Raw genomic sequence first — 22,378 nt, 5'->3', positions numbered from 1 at the left:
GGTTAAGCTGCCAGGGATTTTGTTGCAGCCGCATCTGTGCCATCCTTACTGTGTACATGTATGTTCTGGTGCCCAAAAGAGTTCATATAAAAACAAAAACCCCAAAAAATGTTTAACGTGTTAAGAAATAATAAAATGTGTTTTCTGCTTTTTGCATGTTTTTTCTTTTTACAAGAATTGTTGGTGACAATTTTCTTTTGAAACATTTTAATATCTGCTTTTTTTTTTTTCTCTTGTAATATTGGAAAGCCTAAGGCCAGAAATAAACTTCATAATACACTGTACACGCAGACTTTGGTATCAAATAATTGCTGTCCGCAGTGTTTGTGCAATCAAAACAGCTTTTATAAAAGCCTCAAACTTCTGTGTGTGAATCAGACATGAGCTGTAACTTGATAGAAGATTACAGTCTGGGGAAGACGGGAAACATTCATACAGACAGCCGGTGGTGATGTGTTCAATGACGGTTTGTGGCTAAATATGTTTTTAGAGCTGTAGTAGAAGATGTTGCCTCATCATGTAGTTATTTCTCATGTCACGTGAAATGAATATCTCCTGCAGTATTGCTGATGCCAATTCCAGTGTCGAAAAATGAGACGAGAATTAGTGGTATGGAAGATAAGTCTATGAGAAACGTATTCAGCTGCAGACTCCGAGGAAGAAATTGCTTGTTGTCTGTGGCCTAAAATATAAAGGTTTTATTACTAGATGTAAAGAAAAAACTAAATACTATAAAATAATAAATATCCTTATATGTTTCCCCTCATTATCTCCAATAGTTGTATTATACCAACAGGATTTTTATCTTCTACTCATTCAGGTATCTACAACACCGAATCCTCTCAGTGGAGATCTTCTATATAAGAATATTTTCCTGATTTATCCATCAAAGATGGATATGGACAGGGACAAGATGGCGGAGAGGATATTACACCTCACCCTAGAGATCCTCTTCCGGCTTACTGGAGAGGTGAGAGATTCTGATGACGTCACATTACATCATTCTTATCTATGGGAATAACAGATGGACAGAACTGGAGAGGTGAGGACTCTGGAAATGTCTGTAGTGAGATTTATTAATGTGTCTCTCCATAACCAGGATTACACAGTAGTGAAGAAGACCTCTAGTGAGCGCTGTCAGGACCCTGTGTCTGAGGGATGGGGAAAACCCCTGAGACTAATCACGGGGCCTCCACCTCACCCCATTATACATAAGGATATCAATGACCAGAAGATCCTAGAACTCACCTACAAGATGATTGAGCTTCTGATTGGAGAGGTGACATTACTGGGAATGCTGGGACATTATACAGTAACGCTAAGAAGGGATCGGGGAGATGACAGTATCAATGTATGTGTCAGGTTCCTATAAGGTGTCAGGATGTCGCCGTCTATTTCTCCATGGAGGAGTGGGAGTATTTAGAAGGACACAAAGATCTGTACAGGGACGTCATGATGGAGATTCCCCAGCCTCTCACAACACCAGGTAAATGACAGGACTAAATACACATGGCCTACAATTATCTGTATGAAAATAATTAATTCAGTCCCTGTATGTGTTTCCTCCAGATCGATCCAGTAAGAGGACAACACCAGAGAGATGTCCCTGTCCTCTTCTTCCACAGGACTGTAAACAAGAAGATCCCAATGTTCCTCAGGATCATCAGGTAGATGGAGAGAAGGTGTCATGAGATCTCCCCTATGATGTGTAGACGGCTGTGAAGGTTTTGTGCTCAGTCTTGTTTTATCCACCAGTATTTATATTTGTGTAATGAGAACGGTGGAGATGACGGGATTAGAGCTGATTATAGATGGGACTTCTCCATCTGACTTTTATAATATTTGTTCCAGAGTGAAGATCAGACCCATATTAATGCTACAGAGACATATATGACGGGTGATGAGCGCTGTAAAGAAGAGATTCCTACATATGACTACCCAGGTGAGTAGTAACCACTAAATGCAAAGAAGTTACTGATTCTTCTCAGTCACCCGCTGTGGCTGCTTTATCGGTAGTGTAGTCCGGCCGTATCACAATCGTGTGATCACCATTTTACCGCTCGACCACAACATTCTCCTTTATCCGAAAATGTTCAAATTACTTTGTGAAATCGTGAAAGCCCTTTTCTATAGAACTTACAACCTGGAGGATCTACCTACCCCCTGGGATTAGAAGACACTGTTCGTTACCTGCCCAAATCTGTAAACTACAAAGCCAAATGACAGCGTACGTAGAATGTGCTGACAAGTTAGAAAATCACTTGAAGAAAAATATTATGATGGGTCTGTAAGAGAAAGCGGAGGGTAATGATGCTGTTGGCTTCCTAGATCCCTGATATCTTATTGGATGAATCTACCTTCTCTCCCTTCTGTGCTGCTGAATGTGCTCATATGGTACCTACAAGACACTGTACAATAACAACAAAGTTTCCCTTTATCCTGACTTTTCAATTTCTTTTTAAACCAACTAACTTCAAACAGGATTGTGATAAACTATACAGAAAACATTACACCTGTGCCATGATATATCTCTAAGCTGTGCGTGGCTGATGGCTGTGATATACATTTATTCACGTCTGCAGGAGATGTTGGCTCGAGCCCTGGTTTCATGGATTCTCTCCACGTCATAAATTCCATTATGTTTTCAATCCTAAGGAATTCAGATTACTGCACAATCTCTCCTGAAATGGGGGCGCTAATACTTTCTCTACTCTTCTGGTCAGAATTCATCGTAGCTCCAATGGTTTATCATAAATGAGTGCAACTCCAGTTTAGTGTTGGATTTCTCCCTTCATACATACGTTGTGTTAGAACCCTCCTGTTTGTTTTTCCATCTTGTGTTTTGCGGTCACGTGACCATCTGCCTTTATATTCCAGCTCCGCCCTTTTGGCTGTGGTGGACTTCATTGTTTTTTGACTGTTTTGCTGGCCAGGTGCTTCTGTGCCTATCTCTGTCAGTTCGCTTGGTCCTTTTGGGCCCTCTAGTACCTTTTTGTCAGTTTATCTTTTTGTGTTCTGCAACAACTTTCTCTGTTCAGGAGGTGTCCCATTTTTGTTCCAGTCCTTAGTTCTTTTAGGGACCCCTTACCTTTATTCTATAGGTCTCCATTCAGACTAGCCTAGGACTAAGGCGGGTCCGTTCGCTAGGAACAGGCAGCCCCCTACATCGTAGGGATTCAGCTTAGTCTTATTGTAGGGAAAGCTTTCCCCTTCTTTCCTTAGTACTTGTTGCAGATCATAACACGTTGTTGTTGGGGATGTTACATGTTTTTATATTCTTTCTTTTTTTTACAAGTTCATTCTGTATGATAGTTTCATTGTATTGGGATCGTCCTTCCTCACTTATGTGACTCTGTAACTCCCTGGTAGCCTTTCAAAAAGATCTCCATTGCCTCTTCCAAATGCCCGAGATCTAAATTTAAGACACCTCAGCTCTGCACTATTCTAAAAAATTGTCTTTGAATGTCTAATATTTCTTCTTGAAACTCATCTGACAGAAAATATTGTCCCTTACGATAGTTTACATTGCCGAGAGCCACCGAGCCCCATACTCTAATTACTCCCATCACCAGCGCCGCCTGCAGAATGAGTAAGGCGGCTCCTGGTGACAGAAGCAGATTCACAGGATCAGATCCCAGAGGAGATGGGACAAACCATTTGCAGAAGCCCTAATATTACAAAATGTCAGAAAACTAGGGCAGTAGAAATCCCCATAAAGTGACTTCATTTTGGAAATTACAACCCTCAGTGAAATAATCTATAGGAGTAGTGATTATTTTGACTACACAGGCACTTTCCGAAAATTAGCACGCAGTGGATGCTGGAGCGTAAAAATTGCATATTGGCCATTTGATTACCCAACACATAGTGCCCAGATTGTGCTCCAGGACACATACACTGTAAATTAAGTGGGTTCTTCTCACTATAGTAATGCCAAATACATGGATGCTAAATGTGGTTTGGTCACACTGCAAAGCTCAGAAGCGATGGTGAGATTTGACTTCGGAAAAGCAGATATTGCTGGATTGGTTTATGGAAACCATGTTCCATATTTTGGAGGCTGAATGAACAAACAGTTGGACACCACGCTCTACTGGTTCATCCTATGAGGTTTTCTATTAGACTGTGAACTGTCATTCTATCAATAACTTGCCATTTCTACAGACATTTTAAGTACAATTAACACAAGAATCCCATAGAAAAATAAATAAAGATTGCATACCACTTCTAAATCAATCTAAACAAACAGATCCCTGGGCTACATGCTAGTCCAGGAAAATGAAGAGATATATGCTCAAGTTTAAATATTCCTCTATTTTTTAGATTTGTGTCTAATAAAATTGATTTTTAAACTTGAGCATATATCTCTTCATTTCCCTGGATTAGCATGTAGCCCAGGGATGTGTTTGTTTAGACATTTTAAGTAGAAATGTTCAAAAATATAAATTTCAAGGATATTTTATTCAAAATTAGTAATTGTTTTTTTTCTTGGCAGATGACTGTACCAGGAGGTCAGAGGGACAGGAGATTTTTAAATCGAATGATCTTGAGATCCCACAGGATACAATTGAAGTGAATATCATTACTCCAGATATACCATCATCCCTTCAAAGCAAAGATCTATCATCTAATTCTATGAAACAGGTCCTGTCTTCTGATTCATTACCAACTACTAAGGAAAATCAAAATAAAATAAGCATTACAAAACGAACTGCTCCTAAAGCAAAGAAGTCATTTTCACTTTCAGAAAATGGAAATAGTTTTACTTTCGAGAAGTCTATTCTTAAACATCAAAAACAACACTCAGCGGACAATAGATTTTTTTGCACCAAATGTGGAAAATGTTTTAATCAGAAATCAGTTTTTGTTAATCACCAGAGAACTCACACAGGGGAGAAGCCTTTTTCATGTTCAGAATGTGGGAAATGTTTTAACCGGAAAGCGCATCTTAATAACCACCAGAGAACTCACACAGGGGAGAAGCCATTTGTCTGTTTAGAGTGTGGGAAATGTTTTAGCCAGAAATCAGATTTGATTAAGCACCACAGAACCCACACAGGGAACAAGCCTTTTTCATGTTCAGAATGTGGGAAATGTTTTAACCAGAAAGCACATCTTAATAGCCACCAGAGAACCCACACAGGGAAGAAGCCTTTTTCATGTTCAGAGTGTGGGAAATGTTTTAACCAGAAAGCGCATCTTAATAGCCACCAGAGAATTCACACAGGGGAGAAACCTTTTTTCTGTTCAGAATGTGGGAAATGTTTTATCCAGAAATCAGATCTTTTTAGACACAAGAGAACTCACACAGGGGAGAAGCCCTTTTCATGCTCAGAATGTGGGAAATGTTTTAATCGTAAAATGATTCTTGATAGCCACAAGAGAACTCACACAGGGGAGAAGCCTTTTTCTTGTTCAGAATGTGGGAAATGTTTTAACCGGAAAGCGCATCTTAATAACCACCAGAGAACTCACACAGGGGAGAAGCCATTTGTCTGTTTAGAATGTGGGAAATGTTTTAATCGTAAAATGATTCTTGATAGACACAAGAGAACTCACACAGGGGAGAAGCCTTTTTCTTGTTCAGAATGTGGAAATGTTTTAATCATAGAATGATTCTTGAAAGTCACAAGAGAACCCACACAGGGAGAAGCCCTTTTCCTGTTCAGAATGTGGGAAATGTTTTACAAGGAAATCAAGTTTGATTAAGCACCAGAGAACCTACACAGGGGAGAAGCCCTTTTCCTGTTCAGAATGTGGGAAATGTTTTAACCAAAAATCAGTTTTGGTTACGCACCAGAGAACCCACACAGGGGAGAGGCCATTTTTATGTTCAGAATGTGGGAAATGTTTTAACCATATATCACATCTTAATAAACACCAGAGAACCCACACAGGGGAGAAGCCTTTTTCCTATTCTTTTTTTTTAATCCAATAAATTTTTATTGAGATTTTTTCATTAGTTTTTTTTTTTGACAAAACATCCCAATCCTGGTATGCACGGCACTCCATCCCTCATCCTGGTATGCATGGCTGCCTCATCACCAATCCTGGTATGCATGGCACCACTCATCCATCCCCAATCCTGCCATGCATGGCACCCCATCCCTCATCCTGGTATGCATGGCACCCCATCCCTCATCCTGGTATGCATGGCCCCCTCATCTCCAATCCTGGTATTCATGGCAACTTTTATCCCAAATCTGAAATACATGGCACCCCTCATCCCAATCTTAGTATGCATGGCTCCCTCATCCCCAATCCTTGTGTGTATGGCACCGCATCCCTCATCCTGGTATGTATTGTTTCCTTTATCGCTATCGTGGTATGCATTGCACCCCACATCCCCCAATCCTGGTATGCATGGCACCCCATCCCTCATCCTGGTATGTTTGGTACCCCTCATCCCTATCCTGATATGTATGGTACCCCTCATCCTGGTATGCATGGCACCCCATCCCTCATTCTGGTATGAATGGCACCCCATCCCACATCCTGGTATGCATGGTACCCCGCATCCCTATCCTGGTATGCATGGTACCTCTCATCTCTATTCTGATATGTATGGCCCCCCTCAACCCCATCCTGGTATGTATAGTGGGCACAATGTACTGGACACTACAACGTAGTGGTCACTTCAACGGCAGTTTGAAATTTTCACTCAGCAACATCCAATGCTGCTTGTTTCTGGAAAACACCCATTTGTCCCTACACCTGTAGGTAAATTCCCAAAGGGGTATAGTTTCCAAAATGGGGTCACTTGAGGGTGGATTCTGTTTTTCTTGCACTTAAGGGCTCTGTATAGAAGAAATTGTGTGACACATTTTGGCACCATTTTTACCCATTGCCCTGTGTGAAAATGTAAAATATGAGGCTTAAACAATTTTTTTGTGGTAAAAAATATAATTATTTTTTCTTCACTGCCAATGGTATGACTTTAAAAATGTAAAAATACTCACTACTTCCCTAGATAAATTCCTTGAGAGGTATAGTTTACAAAATGAGGTCACTTGTGGGGGTTCCTGCTGTTTCGGCATGTCAGCGACTCTTCAAATGTGATACGGTGTCTGCAACCTATCCCAGCCAACATAGCGCTCCTTTCTCTTCCAAGCCCTGCCGTGCACCAAAGCGGTAGTTTTCCACCACATTTTGGGTATCGGCATGCTCAGGAGAAATTGCACAACAGTTTTTGGGGTGCATTTTCTCCTCTTACCCTTGTAAAAATAAAAAATATGGGGCTAAAAGATCATTTATGTGGAAAGAGTGCTCACCACACATCTAGATAAGTTCCTTGAGGGGTCTAGTTTCCAGAATGGTGTCACTTGTGGGGGGGGGGGGTTCCTCTGTTTAGGCACATCAGGAGCTCCCCAAATGCGACAAGGCGTCCGTTAATTATTCAAGCAAATTTTACATTCAAAAAGTCAAATGGCGCTCCTTCCCTTCCGAACCCTGCCGTGCGCCCAAACAGTGGTTTTCCCTCATATATAGGATATCGGCGCACTCAGGAGAAATTGCACAACAAATTTCATGGTGCAATTTCTCCTGTTACTATTATGATAATGCAAATTGGTGACTGAAAAACATTTTTGTGGGAAAAATGTGAAAATTTTATTTTTACGGCTCAATATTATAAACTTCTGTGAAGCACCTGGGGGTTCAAGGTGCTAACAACACATCTAGATAAGTTCCCTGAGGAGCAAAAAGTCAAATGGCGCTCCTTCCCTACCGATTCTGGCCGTGCACCCAAACAGTGGTTTTCCCTCACATGGGGTATTGGCGTGCTCAGGAGAAATTGCACTACAAATTGGTAGTCCATTTTTCCTGTTACCCATGCGAAAATAAAAAATTTTGCATCTAAAGTAACATTTGTGTGAAAAAAAGTTAAATGTTCATTGTTTTCTTCCACATTCCAAAAATTCCTGTGAAGCACCTAAATGGTTAATAAACTTCTTGAATGTGGTTTTGAGCACCTTGAGGTGTGAAGTAGTGTTGAGCCACCCCCGTAGTGTTCGAGTTCGGTTCGTCTAACACCCGTGTGTTCGCCGAACTGTTCGTCGAACACCTTCGAACACCGTTAAAACCAATGGCAGGCAAACAAAAACACATAGAAACCCATAGAAAACACCTTCAAAGGTGTCTAAAAGCTGACAAACTGCTCAGAAGACACAACTAACACATGGAAAAGTGACAAGTACATATAGTCATGCGAAAAGAAAAGAGGTGGAGGAGTAAAAGGAGGGGGAGACACAGATATAGGCATGTCATGCCCTTCTAAAATCCAAAAAGTGAGAAGCCGACACGTTCAGTCCACTCCTGCCCGTGCCACCTCTGTGTCGCCGGGTTTGTGCCAGAGCCGCGGTGAACCCTGACGGCCAGCCCCCCTCTCCCAATACTGGTGCCTGTCCGCTGGTGGGTCGAGCGAGCCCCCCTGTGGTGTAGGCAGCTCTAAGCTTTTTCATTTAAATTGTCTCTCTAATTTGAATGAATACACTTTAAATCCATTTACAAGGATCTATTGGAGGGCAAGTCTCATGCCAGCAGCCGCGTAATTCCAGCTCCAGTAGCGTCCACTAAAGCTGCTGCAGTTAAAAAGCTTTTATAAGGATCGAGCTCGGCTGTCCACCGCAAGGCATCCTACTGCCAGTCCCAGCCCCTATGCCTTGGGGTGCCTCCTGATGCTCTTCACTGAGTATCCCGTGGTCCCGAAGCATTTCCTTTGAAAAAATTAAGTGTCCAAACTACAGGTGGTGTAGCTTGCTTAACAGCCGGGATAATCCGCTGACTAGCAGACACTGCTACTAGGCACAAAATATTTCCTGGGCTAGATGCAGTTAAAAATTTGTAATTAGATACTCTCGTTGGATGCTGAGAAAGCATTCCATAGAGTCTCCTGGCACGCCATATATGATTCTCTTAAAAAGCTTGGGGTAGGGGTCTAGGGGACCCTTTTATAGCCAAAATCACGGCCCTGTATCACAATACGTCACCTAGGCTGAAGATAAATGGAATTGTAGCACCCTGAGGGCTCGGTTGCTACAGAGGTATTGCACCTCACCCAGAGGTGTGATATCTCACTCTCAGGTAAGGATGGAGTGTGGATCAGGACCCGACACCTGCATGCATTACACCACATTGCCGTGGGGCAGGGCGACCAATATGCCTCTGAGATGGGCACGACAGTCCCTGTCCCTGGCTGGAGTGGGGGGAGGGAACACTGAGGAAGGGGAACCCTGTAGTGCAGGAGCAGGGAGGAAGCAGTTCCTGGGTGCATTGAGAAGGGAGTATAAAAGGTGGGCACCATCTTAGTTCAGTGCAGAGAAGTCTGAGCGGCAGGGAGCAGGGGCTCTGCATGAGCTCTGCTCCGGAGGCGGGCCTAGTAACAGAGGCCCAGGCCTGGAAGAGGGAGAAGGAAGGAAGAGGAGCGGAGAAGGCTCCAGGAACGAGGAATGAAGGGATCCCAGGGGTGCGGACGGGCGAGTCGCCACCGCACGCCCGAATCCACCTGCGTGGAGGGGTCAGGTCAAAGGGGGAGACCGGTCCCCGAAACTAGTGGAGGCAGGAAACGACCCTCAGCTAGAAACCGGAGGCTGTGACATTTTATGTGGCGCAGCCCCTCGCTACACCCGCTAGGAAGGCACCACATAGGGTCAGGGAAACTGGCGCCAAGTTTACCAAGAGGAGGCCTGAGGCTGCCGGACAGAAGGGTTGGTAAGAAGGGCCAGACAAAGGACACACAAAGGGGGTCCTGTGAAGTGCTCCAAAGTTATCTGGGAGTTGTCTGAGCCCCTCACCTGGTGAGCACAGTACGACGTGGGCAGCCGTTACCTGAAGACGTGGTCTGGATAATAAGAACTGTGAGTAAAGGCCCTGGACTGCATCACTGACTCCGTGTCGTTACTGCTGCTGCCCTGCACCATCACCCCCATCCTCCGCATACACTGCCCTGAGGCTATACTCCTCCCGTGGGGAGTTATGCTACGCTCTGCTGCACCCACAGCACCAGCCTCAGCGGTCTGCCCTGCAGCGGCGGTTCACTCTGACCGCAATCCACGGGTGGCGTAGTCGGACATTTAAACATCAAAACCACATAAATAGTTCCGCCACTGGTTTGACCACCCTGAGCCACGGAACCAGGTCGCCGCCACGAAGACTACAACCACCAGCATCCACCCACCAAAAAGGGTCCGGCTCCGGGTGTCCCAAGGCCCAGGGGGTGCATCAGAACATTTTCATCACCTTTCACAATCACCAATGGGACAAGGCAGGGATGTCCTCTGTCCCCTCTCTTATACATCCTAGTGACGGAGCACCTGCTCTCATCAATTCGCCATAACCCCAATATTAGGTGGATTGAGGTGGGAGGCACCGAGTACAAGTGCTCTCTATTTGCTGATGATGTCCTAGTATATATCACTCAATCACATATATCCATCCATGCTGTTATGGCTGAAATAGATCACTTTGTTACATGGTCAAATTTTAAAATCAATGCAGCGAAGTCTGAGGCCCTCGATGTCTCCCTCCCCAAATCCATATAGGATTCCATCCAGTCCAACTTTCCCTTTGCCTGGCCCTCACAGGGTATCAAATACTTAGGAATTCCTATTCATAGAGACCTCTCCCATCTATGTTATCTTAATTTTGGGCCCTTTATTGAACAACTCCATACAGACCACGGTTGGCAAGTTAGAACTGTAAGATTCACTACGTGAACCACTGGTGTTTTGTGGAAAAGCACATGTACACTGTGTTCCAAATTATTATGCAAAAAGTGTTTAGGAGTGATAAGGGAAGAATTTGTTTGTCAGTTAAACTCATTGATGGTGATGTGTGTCAGGGCTCTTTATATCACTGTAAGCAATTGCAGACACCTGTGCTAATTAGTTTGGCAGGTGTGTCCAATGAAAGGCAAGACTACTTAAGAAGGCTGTCTCACATTATTAAGCAGCCTACATTTTCTGCCAAAATGGGAAAGAAAAAGGATGTGTCGGCTGCTGAGAAGCAACAAATTGTGGAGTGTTTAGGTCAAGGCATGACTACAATCAACATTGTGCGATGATCAGGATGAAGTGTCTTGGCAATCAAGAAGTATGTAGCTGATTCACAGTACACACGTGTGCGTGCTGATAAGGGCAAATTGAGGACTCTTTCCTACAGGCATTTACGTCAGGTTAAAATAGCAGCGGCAAAAAAGCCTTGTCATAGCAGCAGACAAGTTTTTGAAGCTGCTGGTGCCTCCAACGTCCCCCGAACAACAAGATGCAGGGTCCTTCAGAGGTTTGCAGCTGTGCATACGCCATCCTGTCGACCTCCTCTATCCACTTCACACAAGCAGAAACGGCTCCAGTGGGCCAAACATTACATGAAGACTGATTTCAAAACTGTTTTGTTCACGGATGAGTGCCGTGCAGCGCTCGATGGTCCAGATGGATGGAGTGGAGGATGGCTGGTTGATGGACACCCCACGCAAACACGGCTACAGCGCCAACAAGGAGGAGGTGGAGTAATGTTTTGGGCTGGAATCATGGGGAGAGAGATTGTCGGCCCCTTTAGGATCCCTGAAGGCGCTAAAGATGAACTCCATAATGTATGTGGATTTTCTCAAACAGCACTTCCTGCCATGGTTCAAGAAGAAGAACCGTGTATTTCACAGCAAGATCATTTTTTTGCATGATAATGCACCATCTCATGCTGCACATAAAACATCTGCATCTCTAGCTGATATGGGCATAAAAGGGGACAAACTTATGGTGTGACCCCCATGCTCCCCTGACCTCTACCCCATTCAGAACCTCTGGAGCATCATCAAAAGGAGTGTCTATGATGGCGGGATGCAGTTCACATCTAAGCAACAGCTCTGGGAGGGTATTCTGTCCTCATGCAAAACAATTGAAGCAGAAACCATCCAAAACCTGACAAATTCAATGGACGAGAGAGTTCAGAAGCTCCTTTCGAACAAGGGGTCCTATGTGAAAATGTAACATCACCTAGAATAAAGTTTTGAGTTGAAAACTGTTTGATTTCAGTTTCTAATAACCTGCTAATGCTTATAATTTCAAAAATGACCATTTTTTTGGTCTTTATTAAAATGAAAAGGTTGATCGAAAAGTTTGGGGGATCTAAGAGTGTGGCAACCCAGTAGTCATGATTACTTCGAATTCTGACAATATGAGGGTCATGTTGCAGGTAGTGCAGCAAGAAGGCACTTATGTGTCTTGCGCATCTCGGAGCCCCAAAATTATTTTCCGGGCTAGATGCAGCTAAAAATTATTATTAATTTTAAATCTGGTGGAGCTTAGTATAGATGGCCTAATAGGATCAGTGCTGCACACTGCTACAAAGCCCAAATTATTTTCCAGTCAAGATACAGATAAACATGATTAGTAATTTTAAATCTGGTGGAGCTTATTATAGATGGCCTAATAGAATCAGTGCTGCACACTGCTACAAAGCCCAAATTATTTTCCAGCCAAGATACAGATAAACATGATTAGTAATTTGAAAGCTTAAAACGGTTGGTAGGGTGATTTTAACCAATCATCAAGCTTTTACTCTCCCCAGGATGACACAGGGGTAGAAAAGTCGTTTCGGATCCATGATTTGTTCATCTTTATGAACGTGAGTCTGTCTACATTATCAGTGGAGAGCCGCGTGCGCTTATCTGTCAGCACACCACCAGCAGCGCTGAACACACGTTCAGACAGAACGCTGGCTGCGGGGCATGACAAGATTTCCAAGGCGTAAGTGGCTAGCTTCGGCCATTTATCCAGATTGGAAGCCCAAAAAGAGCAAGGGTCCAGTGACACAGTCATGGCTTCAATGTTTACTTGGAGATACTCCTGTACCATCGTCTCTAGGCGTTGACTATGTGTCAGACTTCTTGTCTCCTGTGGCCTTGCAAAGGATGGGCTAAAAAAGTGGTGAAATGATTCCGCAAAATTGATGTTACCAGCAGATACTGTGGTTCTGTTACGGTTTGAGTGCTGAACACTTGACGGTCCCACGGTTGGCAAGTTGGAACTGTGAGATTCACTACGTGCACCACTGGTGTTTTGTGGAAAAGCACATGTAAAATTTCGGCATCAGTCTATGCTGATACTCCTGCATGCGTGCATCCCTTTCTATGGCAGGAATAATTTCTGCAAATTTACTTTTTTACCGGGAATCTAACAGTGTGGCAACCCAGTAGTCAGGATTATTTCTAATTCTCACAATTCGAGGGTCATGTTGCAGGTAGTGCAGCAAGAAGGCACTCATGTGTGTTGCGCATCCAGGAGCACCAAGTCCCTGTTGTGTTGGTGGCGAGGTAACAATCATGCTTCCTTCCTCTGTCCTCTCCCCCCAACCTCGCACAACAGAAATGTGATCAAGGTCTCCTTCATCTGATGAGTCTTCCATCAGTTCGTCCTCCACTTCTTCCTGGGCTCCTGCACCTTCCTCACTAGTTTGGCTGCTACCATGCGCCCTGGTAAAACCATCTCCCCCACCCTCACATGCCTGCCGCCTTGGTGCTGCCGACCGTCTGGACCTTGCAGATGTTAGCCCTTCCGCATACAACTCCTCCTCCTCTACTTCCTCCACCTCCTCTTGTGCCACCACCTGACTCTGAATTCTGTTTAACATGTGCTCCAGCATGTAAATCACTGGAATAGTCATGCTGATAATGGCATCGTCAGCACTAAACATCTTCGTCGCCATTTCAAAACTGTGCAGAAGGGTGCATAGGTCCCTGATCTGAGACCACTCCTCCAGCGTGATTTGCCCCACCTCTGGATCTCGTTGGCCCAGGCTATACGTCAGAACGTATTGCACCAGGGCTTGTCGGTGCTGCCACAGTCGCTGCAACATGTGCAGAGTTGAATTCCACCGGGTAGGCACATCGCATTTTAGCCGGTGAAGTGGCAGGCCCAACGACTTCTGTAGAGATGTAAGTCGCTGAGCTGCGGGATGCGAACGGCGGAAGTGAGCACACAGCGACCGTGCCCTCTGCAGAAGGCTATCTAGTCTGGGATAGTGGGCTAAAAATTGCTGGACAACCAGGTTCAACATGTGAGCCATACAAGGCATTGCCCCGGCGAAGGGCCGCACCCAGGTTTGCAGCATTGTCGCACACGGCCTTCCCTGGTTTCAGGTCCAGTGGAGACAACCATTCATGAAATTGGTTCTCCAGAGCTGACCACAACTCCTCAGCTGTGTGACTCACATTTCCCAGACATTTCAAAGTAAAAACCGCCTGATGACGTTGAGCCCTACTGCCAGCATAGTAAGGAGGTGTGCAGGATCCCTTCTGCGCAGTTAGAAAGCTTGTGGCATGACCAGACAGGCTTTGGGTGCAGGTGGAAGACCGAGAGGAGGTTGAGGAGGCAGAAGCAGTGGAGGAACTTTGACATAAAGAGGATTGACGCACAACTCGTGGGGACGGCAAGACTTGGACAACAGCCCCTTGTCCTGCTGTCACCATAGTTACCCAGTGCCCAGTCAGCGACATGTAACGCCCCTGTCCATGCCTACTCGTCCAAGTGTCTGTGGTGAAATGCACCCTGTCACACACAGAGTTTCTCAAAGAAGCGGTGATGTTGTGTGCGACATGCTGGTGGAGCGCAGGCACACCTTTCTTTGAGAAGTAGTGCCGACTGGGCATCTGGTACTGGGGCACTGCGACGGACATAAGGTCTCGAAAATCCTCTGTGTCCACCAGGCGGAAAGGCAGCATTTCTGTAGCCAAGAGCTTGCAGATGGTGAAATTCAACCTCTTAGCTTTCTCATGGCTAGGAGGAAATGGTCTTTTACTTGTCCACATCTGAGGGACCGAGGGCTGGCTATTGTGCTTAGACGGGGTTGATAAGGGTGTCCCCGGCAAACTGCCGGTCTGTGAGGAAGATGCAGGCGGACATGTTAGGTTGCCTTGATCCAAAGGTGGTGCTATCGATGTCGGACAGCGCTCAACACCAGCTGGTGTTACCACCTCCAAAGAAAATAATGACCTGCCAATCACGCTGGCTGTTGCGGGTAAAGAGGTGGCAGGTCTGCGCCCCAAAACAGGTGTGACTGCTGTCCCCCCAGTCACAGAGGATGAAGAGGCCGCAGATGCACAAGATATGGCAGACGGTGGTTGGCCCGGCCGGCTAGGCCGCATTGTAGCACACTGAGCTTCCCACTGCAACTTATGCTTCATGTCCATGTGCCGGTTCATGCATGAAGTACTCAAACTATGTATTTTTTGGCCTCTACTTAGCTTTTGCTGACAAATGTTACAGATAACACGAGTTGGGTCATCTTTATCGATCTGAAAAAATGCCCAGGCTATGCAAGGCTTAGCACCCATGCGACCTGAAGAGCCACCACGACTTGTGGTGAGAGGCAGAGTTGTGTTTGAGGATGCAGTTGTTGACGTGCTTCCAGTACTACGTCTCTGTCCAGGAAGGCGCAACCTGACCTCGTCGTCACTAGCATCTTCCTCCACCTCCTCTGCTGACCTCATCTCTTGGCTGACTGTGGGTTGACAGTAAGTGGGATCTCCAACCTCATCATCATCACCCTGTGCGTTATCACACCCGTCGTCCTCAGAGCCAACCTGTTCCTGCCCTGACAAAAAACTAAAGTTGTCGCTCCAATCAGGTATTTGAGTCTCATCATCGTCTTCCTCATTGTCTCCACCAACAGGAGTTACAGTTTGGGAATGAGGGTCTACATTATGGTCAGAACCTTCTGCGTCTGGTCCTGGATCCGACTCATAAAGATTCTGGGCATCAGTGCAGATCATTTCCTCGTCTGGATTCACAGAAGCGCTGGAGTCGACCTCTGATTCCCAGGCTATAGTATGAGTAAACAGCTCTGCAGACTCAACCATCTGTTCTACCTCATACTCAGACGGGCAGCTGGAGATTTGGGAGCTGTGAGGAAGCAAGTGCGATTGGGGTGACACCTTTGAGGACTGGAGTATTTGTGATGTTGAAGTTGATGTGGAGGAGAGCCCACTTAAAGGAGCACTTGATATCCGTTGAAGCACCTGCTGTTTTTGTGCCTCATCTGGAATTTGTAGCGATTGGCGTGGCCGTAAGAAAGGGATCTTATCACATTGTCCGCTAAAAGAAGTAGACATTTTAGTTTGGCTGGAAGATGGTCTTTCTTCTGCAGATGTTACTGTTGCTTTAACACCTACCCCACGGACACAACCTTTTTTCCCCTTCCCAACACGCCTATTCCCCTTTCCACCAGCAGCAGGCCTTTTTCCACTCATTTTGGTGGTTAACTAATTCACAACTCTGGAGTTGTTTGCACAAAAAAACAATGGATGGGAACCGAGCAGAGCTGAGTGGCCAAACTGTGGTATTAGGCCAAAACTATTGGCTGGGTTAGATGCAGAAAAAAATTATATTCAATTTGCAACCTGATGGAGGTCAGTATAGATGGACTAATAGAGAAAGTCCCACACACTGCTAGAAGGCCAAATATTTTTTCAGAGCTAGATGCAGATATAAATTATTTTTAATTTGCAACCTGATGGAGGTCAGTAGAGATGGACTAATAGAGAAAGTCCCACACACTGCTAGAAGGCCAAATATTTTTTCAGAGCTAGATGCAGAAAAAAATTATATTCAGTTTGCAACCTGATGGAGGTCAGTATAGATGGACTAATAGAACAAGTCCCACACACAGCTAGAAGGCCAAATATTTTTTCAGAGGTAGATGCAGATAAAAATTATTTTTAATTTGCAGCCTGATGGAGGTCAGTAGAGATGGACTAATAGAGAAAGTCCCACACACTGCTAGAAGGCCAAATATTTTTTCAGAGCTAGATGCAGACAAAAAATTATTTTGAATTTGCAACCTGATGGAGGTCAGTATAGATGGACTCAGGGCCGGCTCCAGGTTTTTCTGGGCCCTGGGCGAAAGAGTCTCAGTGGGCCCTTTTAACACATACACGATTCATGATGCACAGATACGGCGGAGAAATATATATATATTATATATATATATATATATATATATATATATATATATAGTACACATGGCCCAGCCTGCCCCCTCATCCTTCACATACGCAGACATATGCGTGCGCACACACGGTACGCAGACATATGCACGCACACACGGTACGCAGACACACGCGCACACACACGGTACGCAGACATATGCGTGCGCACACACGGTACGCAGACACACGCGCGCACACACGGTACGCAGAAACACGCGCGCACACACGGTACGCAGACACACGGTACGCACACACGGTACTCAGACATATGTACACATACAGACATACACATAGATAAAACAGACAAATATATATACACAGTCATATACACTGACATTCACATACATGCACTCACACAGACCCATTACAAGTATTTTTAATATGGGGATTGGGGAAGCCTCACTCACCTGTCCCCGGTCCAGTGTCCTGTCCAGCAGCTCCTCAGGTATGGGGCAGTGCAGGGCCCCCGGCATGTCACAGACTTCATGGTCCTGGAACATCAGAGGGGCCCACTTGCGGGACACTTGCGGGGCACTTGCGGTCGGGTCCGGGCCCCTCCCGCCCATCTGTGCAGGACCTCCGCTCCGACGGTGTTTAATTGCCGCCACTCCCCCCAGACATGGCCGCGCGCTGTCCGGCTGTGTCTGCTAGTAATGACGCGGCAGGGGCGACACACAAGCACAATTAAAGGTGCAGTGCCGTCGACCCTGCCGTGTCATTACTAGCAGACACAGCCGGACAGCGCGCGGCCATGTCTGGGGGGAGTGCCGGCAATCAAGCAGCGCCTGCGTCCCTGAACAGGTGCCGAGGAAGCGGCCAGGGCCCCGACAGTGAGTGGGCGGGTGGGTGTGTGGGCCCGGCCCCGACAGTGAGTGGGCGGGTGGGTGTGTGGGCCCGGCCCCGACAGTGAGTGGGCGGGTGGGTGTGTGGGCACGGGCCCCGACAGTGAGTAGGCGGCTGGGCCCCTCTGATTTTCCAGGGCCCCGGCACTTGCCCGGGTACGCCGGGTGCTGACGCCGGCCCTAGATGGACTAATAGAGAAAGTCCCACACACTGCTAGAAGGCCAAATATTTTTTCAGAGCTAGATGCAGACAAAAAATTATTTTTAATTTGCAACCTGATGGAGGTCAGTATAGATGGACTAATAGAGAAAGTCCCACACACTGCTAGAAGGCCAAATATTTTTTCAGAGCTAGATGCAGATAAAAATTATTTTTAATTTGCAACCTGATGGAGGTCAGTATAGATGGACTAATAGAGAAAGTCCCACACACTGCTAAAAGGCCAAATATTTTTTCAGAGCTAGATGCAGAAAAAAATTATATTCAGTTTGCAACCTGATGGAGGTCAGTATAGATGGACTATTAGAACAAGTCCCACACACAGCTAGAAGCCCAAATATTTTTTCAGAGGTAGATGCAGATAAAAATTATTTTTAATTTGCAACCTGATGGAGGTCAGTATAGATGGACTAATAGAGAAAGTTCCACACACTGCTAGAAGGCCAAATATTTTTTCAGAGCTAGATGCAGATAAAAATTATTTTTAATTTGCAACCTGATGGAGGTCAGTATAGATGGACTAATAGAGAAAGTCCCACACACTGCTAAAAGGCCAAATATTTTTTCAGAGCTAGATGCAGAAAAAAATTATATTCAGTTTGCAACCTGATGGAGGTCAGTATAGATGGACTATTAGAACAAGTCCCACACACAGCTAGAAGCCCAAATATTTTTTCAGAGGTAGATGCAGATAAAAATTATTTTTAATTTGCAACCTGATGGAGGTCAGTATAGATGGACTAATAGAGAAAGTTCCACACACTGCTAGAAGGCCAAATATTTTTTCAGAGGTAGATGCAGAAAAAAAATATATTCAGTTTGCAACCTGATGGAGGTCAGTATAGATTGACTAATAGAGAAAGTCCCACACACTGCTAGAAGGCCAAATATTTTTTCAGCGCTAGATGCAGACAAAAAATTATTTTGAATTTGCAACCTGATGGAGGTCAGTATAGATGGACTAATAGAGAAAGTCCCACACACTGCTAGAAGGCCAAATATTTTTTCAGAGCTAGATGCAGATAAAAATTATTTTTAATTTGCAACCTGATGGAGGTCAGTATAGATGGACTAATAGAGAAAGTCCCACACACTGCTAAAAGGCCAAATATTTTTTCAGAGCTAGATGCAGAAAAAAATTATATTCAGTTTGCAACCTGATGGAGGTCAGTATAGATGGACTAATAGAGAAAGTCCCACACACTGCTAGAAGGCCAAATATTTTTTCAGAGCTAGATGCAGAAAAAAATTATATTCAGTTTGCAACCTGATGGAGGTCAGTATAGATGGACTAATAGAACAAGTCCCACACACAGCTAGAAGGCCAAATATTTTTTCAGAGGTAGATGCAGATAAAAATTATTTTTAATTTGCAGCCTGATGGAGGTCAGTATAGATGGACTAATAGAGAAAGTCCCACACACTGCTAGAAGGCCAAATATTTTTTCAGAGCTAGATGCAGACAAAAAATTATTTTGAATTTGCAACCTGATGGAGGTCAGTATAGATGGACTAATAGAGAAAGTCCCACACACTGCTAGAAGGCCAAATATTTTTTCAGAGCTAGATGCAGACAAAAAGTTATTTTAAATTTGCAACCTGATGGAGGTCAGTATAGATGGACTAATAGGGAAAGTCCCACACACTGCTAGAAGGCCAAATATTTTTTCAGAGCTAGATGCAGATAAAAATTATTTTTAATTTGCAACCTGATGGAGGTCAGTATAGATGGACTAATAGAACAAGTCCCACACACTGCTAGAAGGCCAAATATTTTTTCAGAACTAGATGCAGAAAAAAATTATATTCAGTTTGCAACCTGATGGAGGTCAGTATAGATGGACTAATAGAACAAGTCCCACACACAGCTAGAAGCCCAAATATTTTTTCAGAGGTAGATGCAGATAAAAATTATTTTTAATTTGCAACCTGATGGAGGTCAGTATAGATGGATTAATAGAACAAGTCCCACACACAGCTAGAAGGCCAAATATTTTTTCAGAGGTAGATGCAGATAAAAATTATTTTTAATTTGCAGCCTGATGGAGGTCAGTATAGATGGACTAATAGAGAAAGTCCCACACACTGCTAGAAGGCCAAATATTTTTTCAGAGCTAGATGCAGACAAAAAATTATTTTGAATTTGCAACCTGATGGAGGTCAGTATAGATGGACTAATAGAGAAAGTCCCACACACTGCTAGAAGGCCAAATATTTTTTCAGAGCTAGATGCAGACAAAAAATTATTTTGAATTTGCAGCGTGATGGAGGTCAGTATAGATGGACTAATAGAACAAGTCCCACACACTGCTAGAAGGCCAAATATTTTTTCAGAGCTAGATGCAGAAAAAAATTATATTCAGTTTGCAACCTGATGGAGGTCAGTATAGATGGACTAATAGAACAAGTCCCACACACAGCTAGAAGCCCAAATATTTTTTCAGAGGTAGATGCAGATAAAAATTATTTTTAATTTGCAACCTGATGGAGGTCAGTATAGATGGACTAATAGAGAAAGTCCCACACACTGCTAGAAGGCCAAATATTTTTTCAGAGCTAGATGCAGACAAAAAATTATTTTGAATTTGCAGCGTGATGGAGGTCAGTATAGATGGACTAATAGAACAAGTCCCACACACTGCTAGAAGGCCAAATATTTTTTCAGAGCTAGATGCAGAAAAAAATTATATTCAGTTTGCAACCTGATGGAGGTCAGTATAGATGGACTAATAGAATGATGCTATGCCCAAAAGATTTTACTTCACTAGGTGCAGTAAAAAAATTGGTATTCTATACACAGGTGGTATATCTTGCAACACAGATAGGCTACTCCACTGACTAACACACTCTGCAATAGGCCAAAAAGGATTATAGATTCAGCCAAATGCTGTGAAAAAAACTTGCACAGCACTGGCACAGACCTGCCTGGCAAAAACTGATAGGAACTGATGTAACCTAGTCCTGAAAAGGACTGCAATTACAATTAGTCTTTACTCCCACAATCTATCTATTTAAGAGCACAGACCTGCCTGATAAAAGTCATAGGAAATGCTGTAACCTAGTCCTTAAAAGGACTGCAATCACAACTATTCCCTACTCCCAAGCTATCTGTAGATTTGTGCGAAAATTGGCTTGAAATTAACAAGGTATAGCGCACACAGCAACAGCGGTGCCGTCTAACACGCAGCTGCAGCAGTGAGAAAATGGTGGCGACGGAGAAAATGGCTTGGTCTTATAGGGCAAGGACATGTGACATACACTGCCAATGACACATGCCCTTGCTTGTGTGAAAAAAAGCACTTCGCTCCGTGTGTGCGCTGCTGATAGGCTGACAGATTGCACCTCCCCACTGTAAATGCGGGAAAGAGAAAAAAAAATGGAGATCTTCATTGTTCCTGCAGAGATCCATCCCCTGCCCCTCCCCCCACCCCGCTGTACACTCAAACTGCGTATTAACATTAATTTTCATCATTACTGAGAAAAAATCCAGTTATGATTTTGGTGCACGAACAGTTATCGAACATAACCTCGAACAGCCGAATTTTTCTCAAATCGTTCGTGTTCGCCGAACGGCTCGAACACCGCCCAAAACAGCTCGAATTTGAGATTGGCGAACAGTTCGAGTCGAACAACGCTCATCTCTAGTGTGAAGTTGTTAGAATGGTGTCAACTTTTGGGTATTTTCTGTCATAAAGACCTCTCAAAGTCACTTCAAATAAGATGTGGTCCCTGAAAAAATGGTTTTGTAAATTTTGTTGGAAAAATGAGAAATCAGTTGTTAACTTTTAACCCTTATAACTTCCTAATAAAAAAAAATTGGTGCTGATGTAAAGTAGACATGTGGTAAATGTTATCTATTAACTATTTTGTGTGACATATCTCTCTGATTTAAGGGCACGAAAATTCAAAGTTTGAAAATTGCTAAATTTTCTAAATTTTCGCCAAATTTCAGATTTTTTCACAAATAAACGCAAGTCATATCGAAGAAATTTTGCCACTATCATGAAGTACAATATGTCACGAAAAAACAATCTCAGAATCAGGGGAATCCGTTGAAGAGTTCCAGAGCTATTACCTCATAAAGTGACAGTGGTCAGAATTGAAAAAATTGGCCCGGTCACGAAGGCGAAAACCGGCTCTGGCGCGAAAGGGTTAAACTGTTCCAGAAGAAGATATAGATTCAGTACAATGTAATCCAGAGATCTTTTTGTTATATTTATACCCGGTATTAGAATTTCTCAACCGTTTGTATTCGTGTATGTTCTAAAATGCTCAAATTAGGGATATCATCAAATGGTAGAATAACCGACTTACCTCAATTAATGGACAGTCCTGACC

General features: G+C 44.2%; 1 protein-coding gene across 1 annotated transcript; it reads left to right on the top strand.

Moving 5' to 3' along the window:
• Nucleotides 1-1,009: 1,009 nt before the first annotated feature.
• Nucleotides 1,010-5,763, top strand: LOC141198620 (uncharacterized). Its single transcript, XM_073663057.1, has 5 exons — nt 1,010-1,279; nt 1,363-1,486; nt 1,570-1,667; nt 1,852-1,942; nt 4,496-5,763. The coding sequence occupies exons 1-5, from the start codon at nt 1,025-1,027 to the stop codon at nt 5,614-5,616; spliced, it is 1,689 nt and encodes a 562-aa protein (XP_073519158.1). The 5' UTR covers nt 1,010-1,024; the 3' UTR covers nt 5,617-5,763.
• The last annotated feature ends 16,615 nt before the right edge of the window (nt 5,764-22,378 follow it).

Source organism: Phyllobates terribilis, unplaced genomic scaffold (assembly GCF_046119375.1).
Source record: "Phyllobates terribilis strain yellow unplaced genomic scaffold, ASM4611937v1 Scaffold_98__1_contigs__length_5973952, whole genome shotgun sequence".
Taxonomy (NCBI): Eukaryota; Metazoa; Chordata; class Amphibia; order Anura; family Dendrobatidae; genus Phyllobates; species Phyllobates terribilis.
This window is presented reverse-complemented; position numbering and strand designations above follow the sequence as displayed.

What these genes read in the sequence shown, in the direction of transcription:
- LOC141198620 (XM_073663057.1), top strand. Translation starts at nt 1,025, where the DNA reads ATGGACAGAACTGGAGAGGTGAGGACTCTGGAAATGTCTGTAGTGAGA. An exon ending in TTGAGCTTCTGATTGGAGAG is followed by an intron (nt 1,280 to 1,362) that starts GTGACATTACTG and finishes TGTATGTGTCAG; the next exon opens with GTTCCTATAAGGTGTCAGGA. An exon ending in CCAGCCTCTCACAACACCAG is followed by an intron (nt 1,487 to 1,569) that starts GTAAATGACAGG and finishes TGTTTCCTCCAG; the next exon opens with ATCGATCCAGTAAGAGGACA.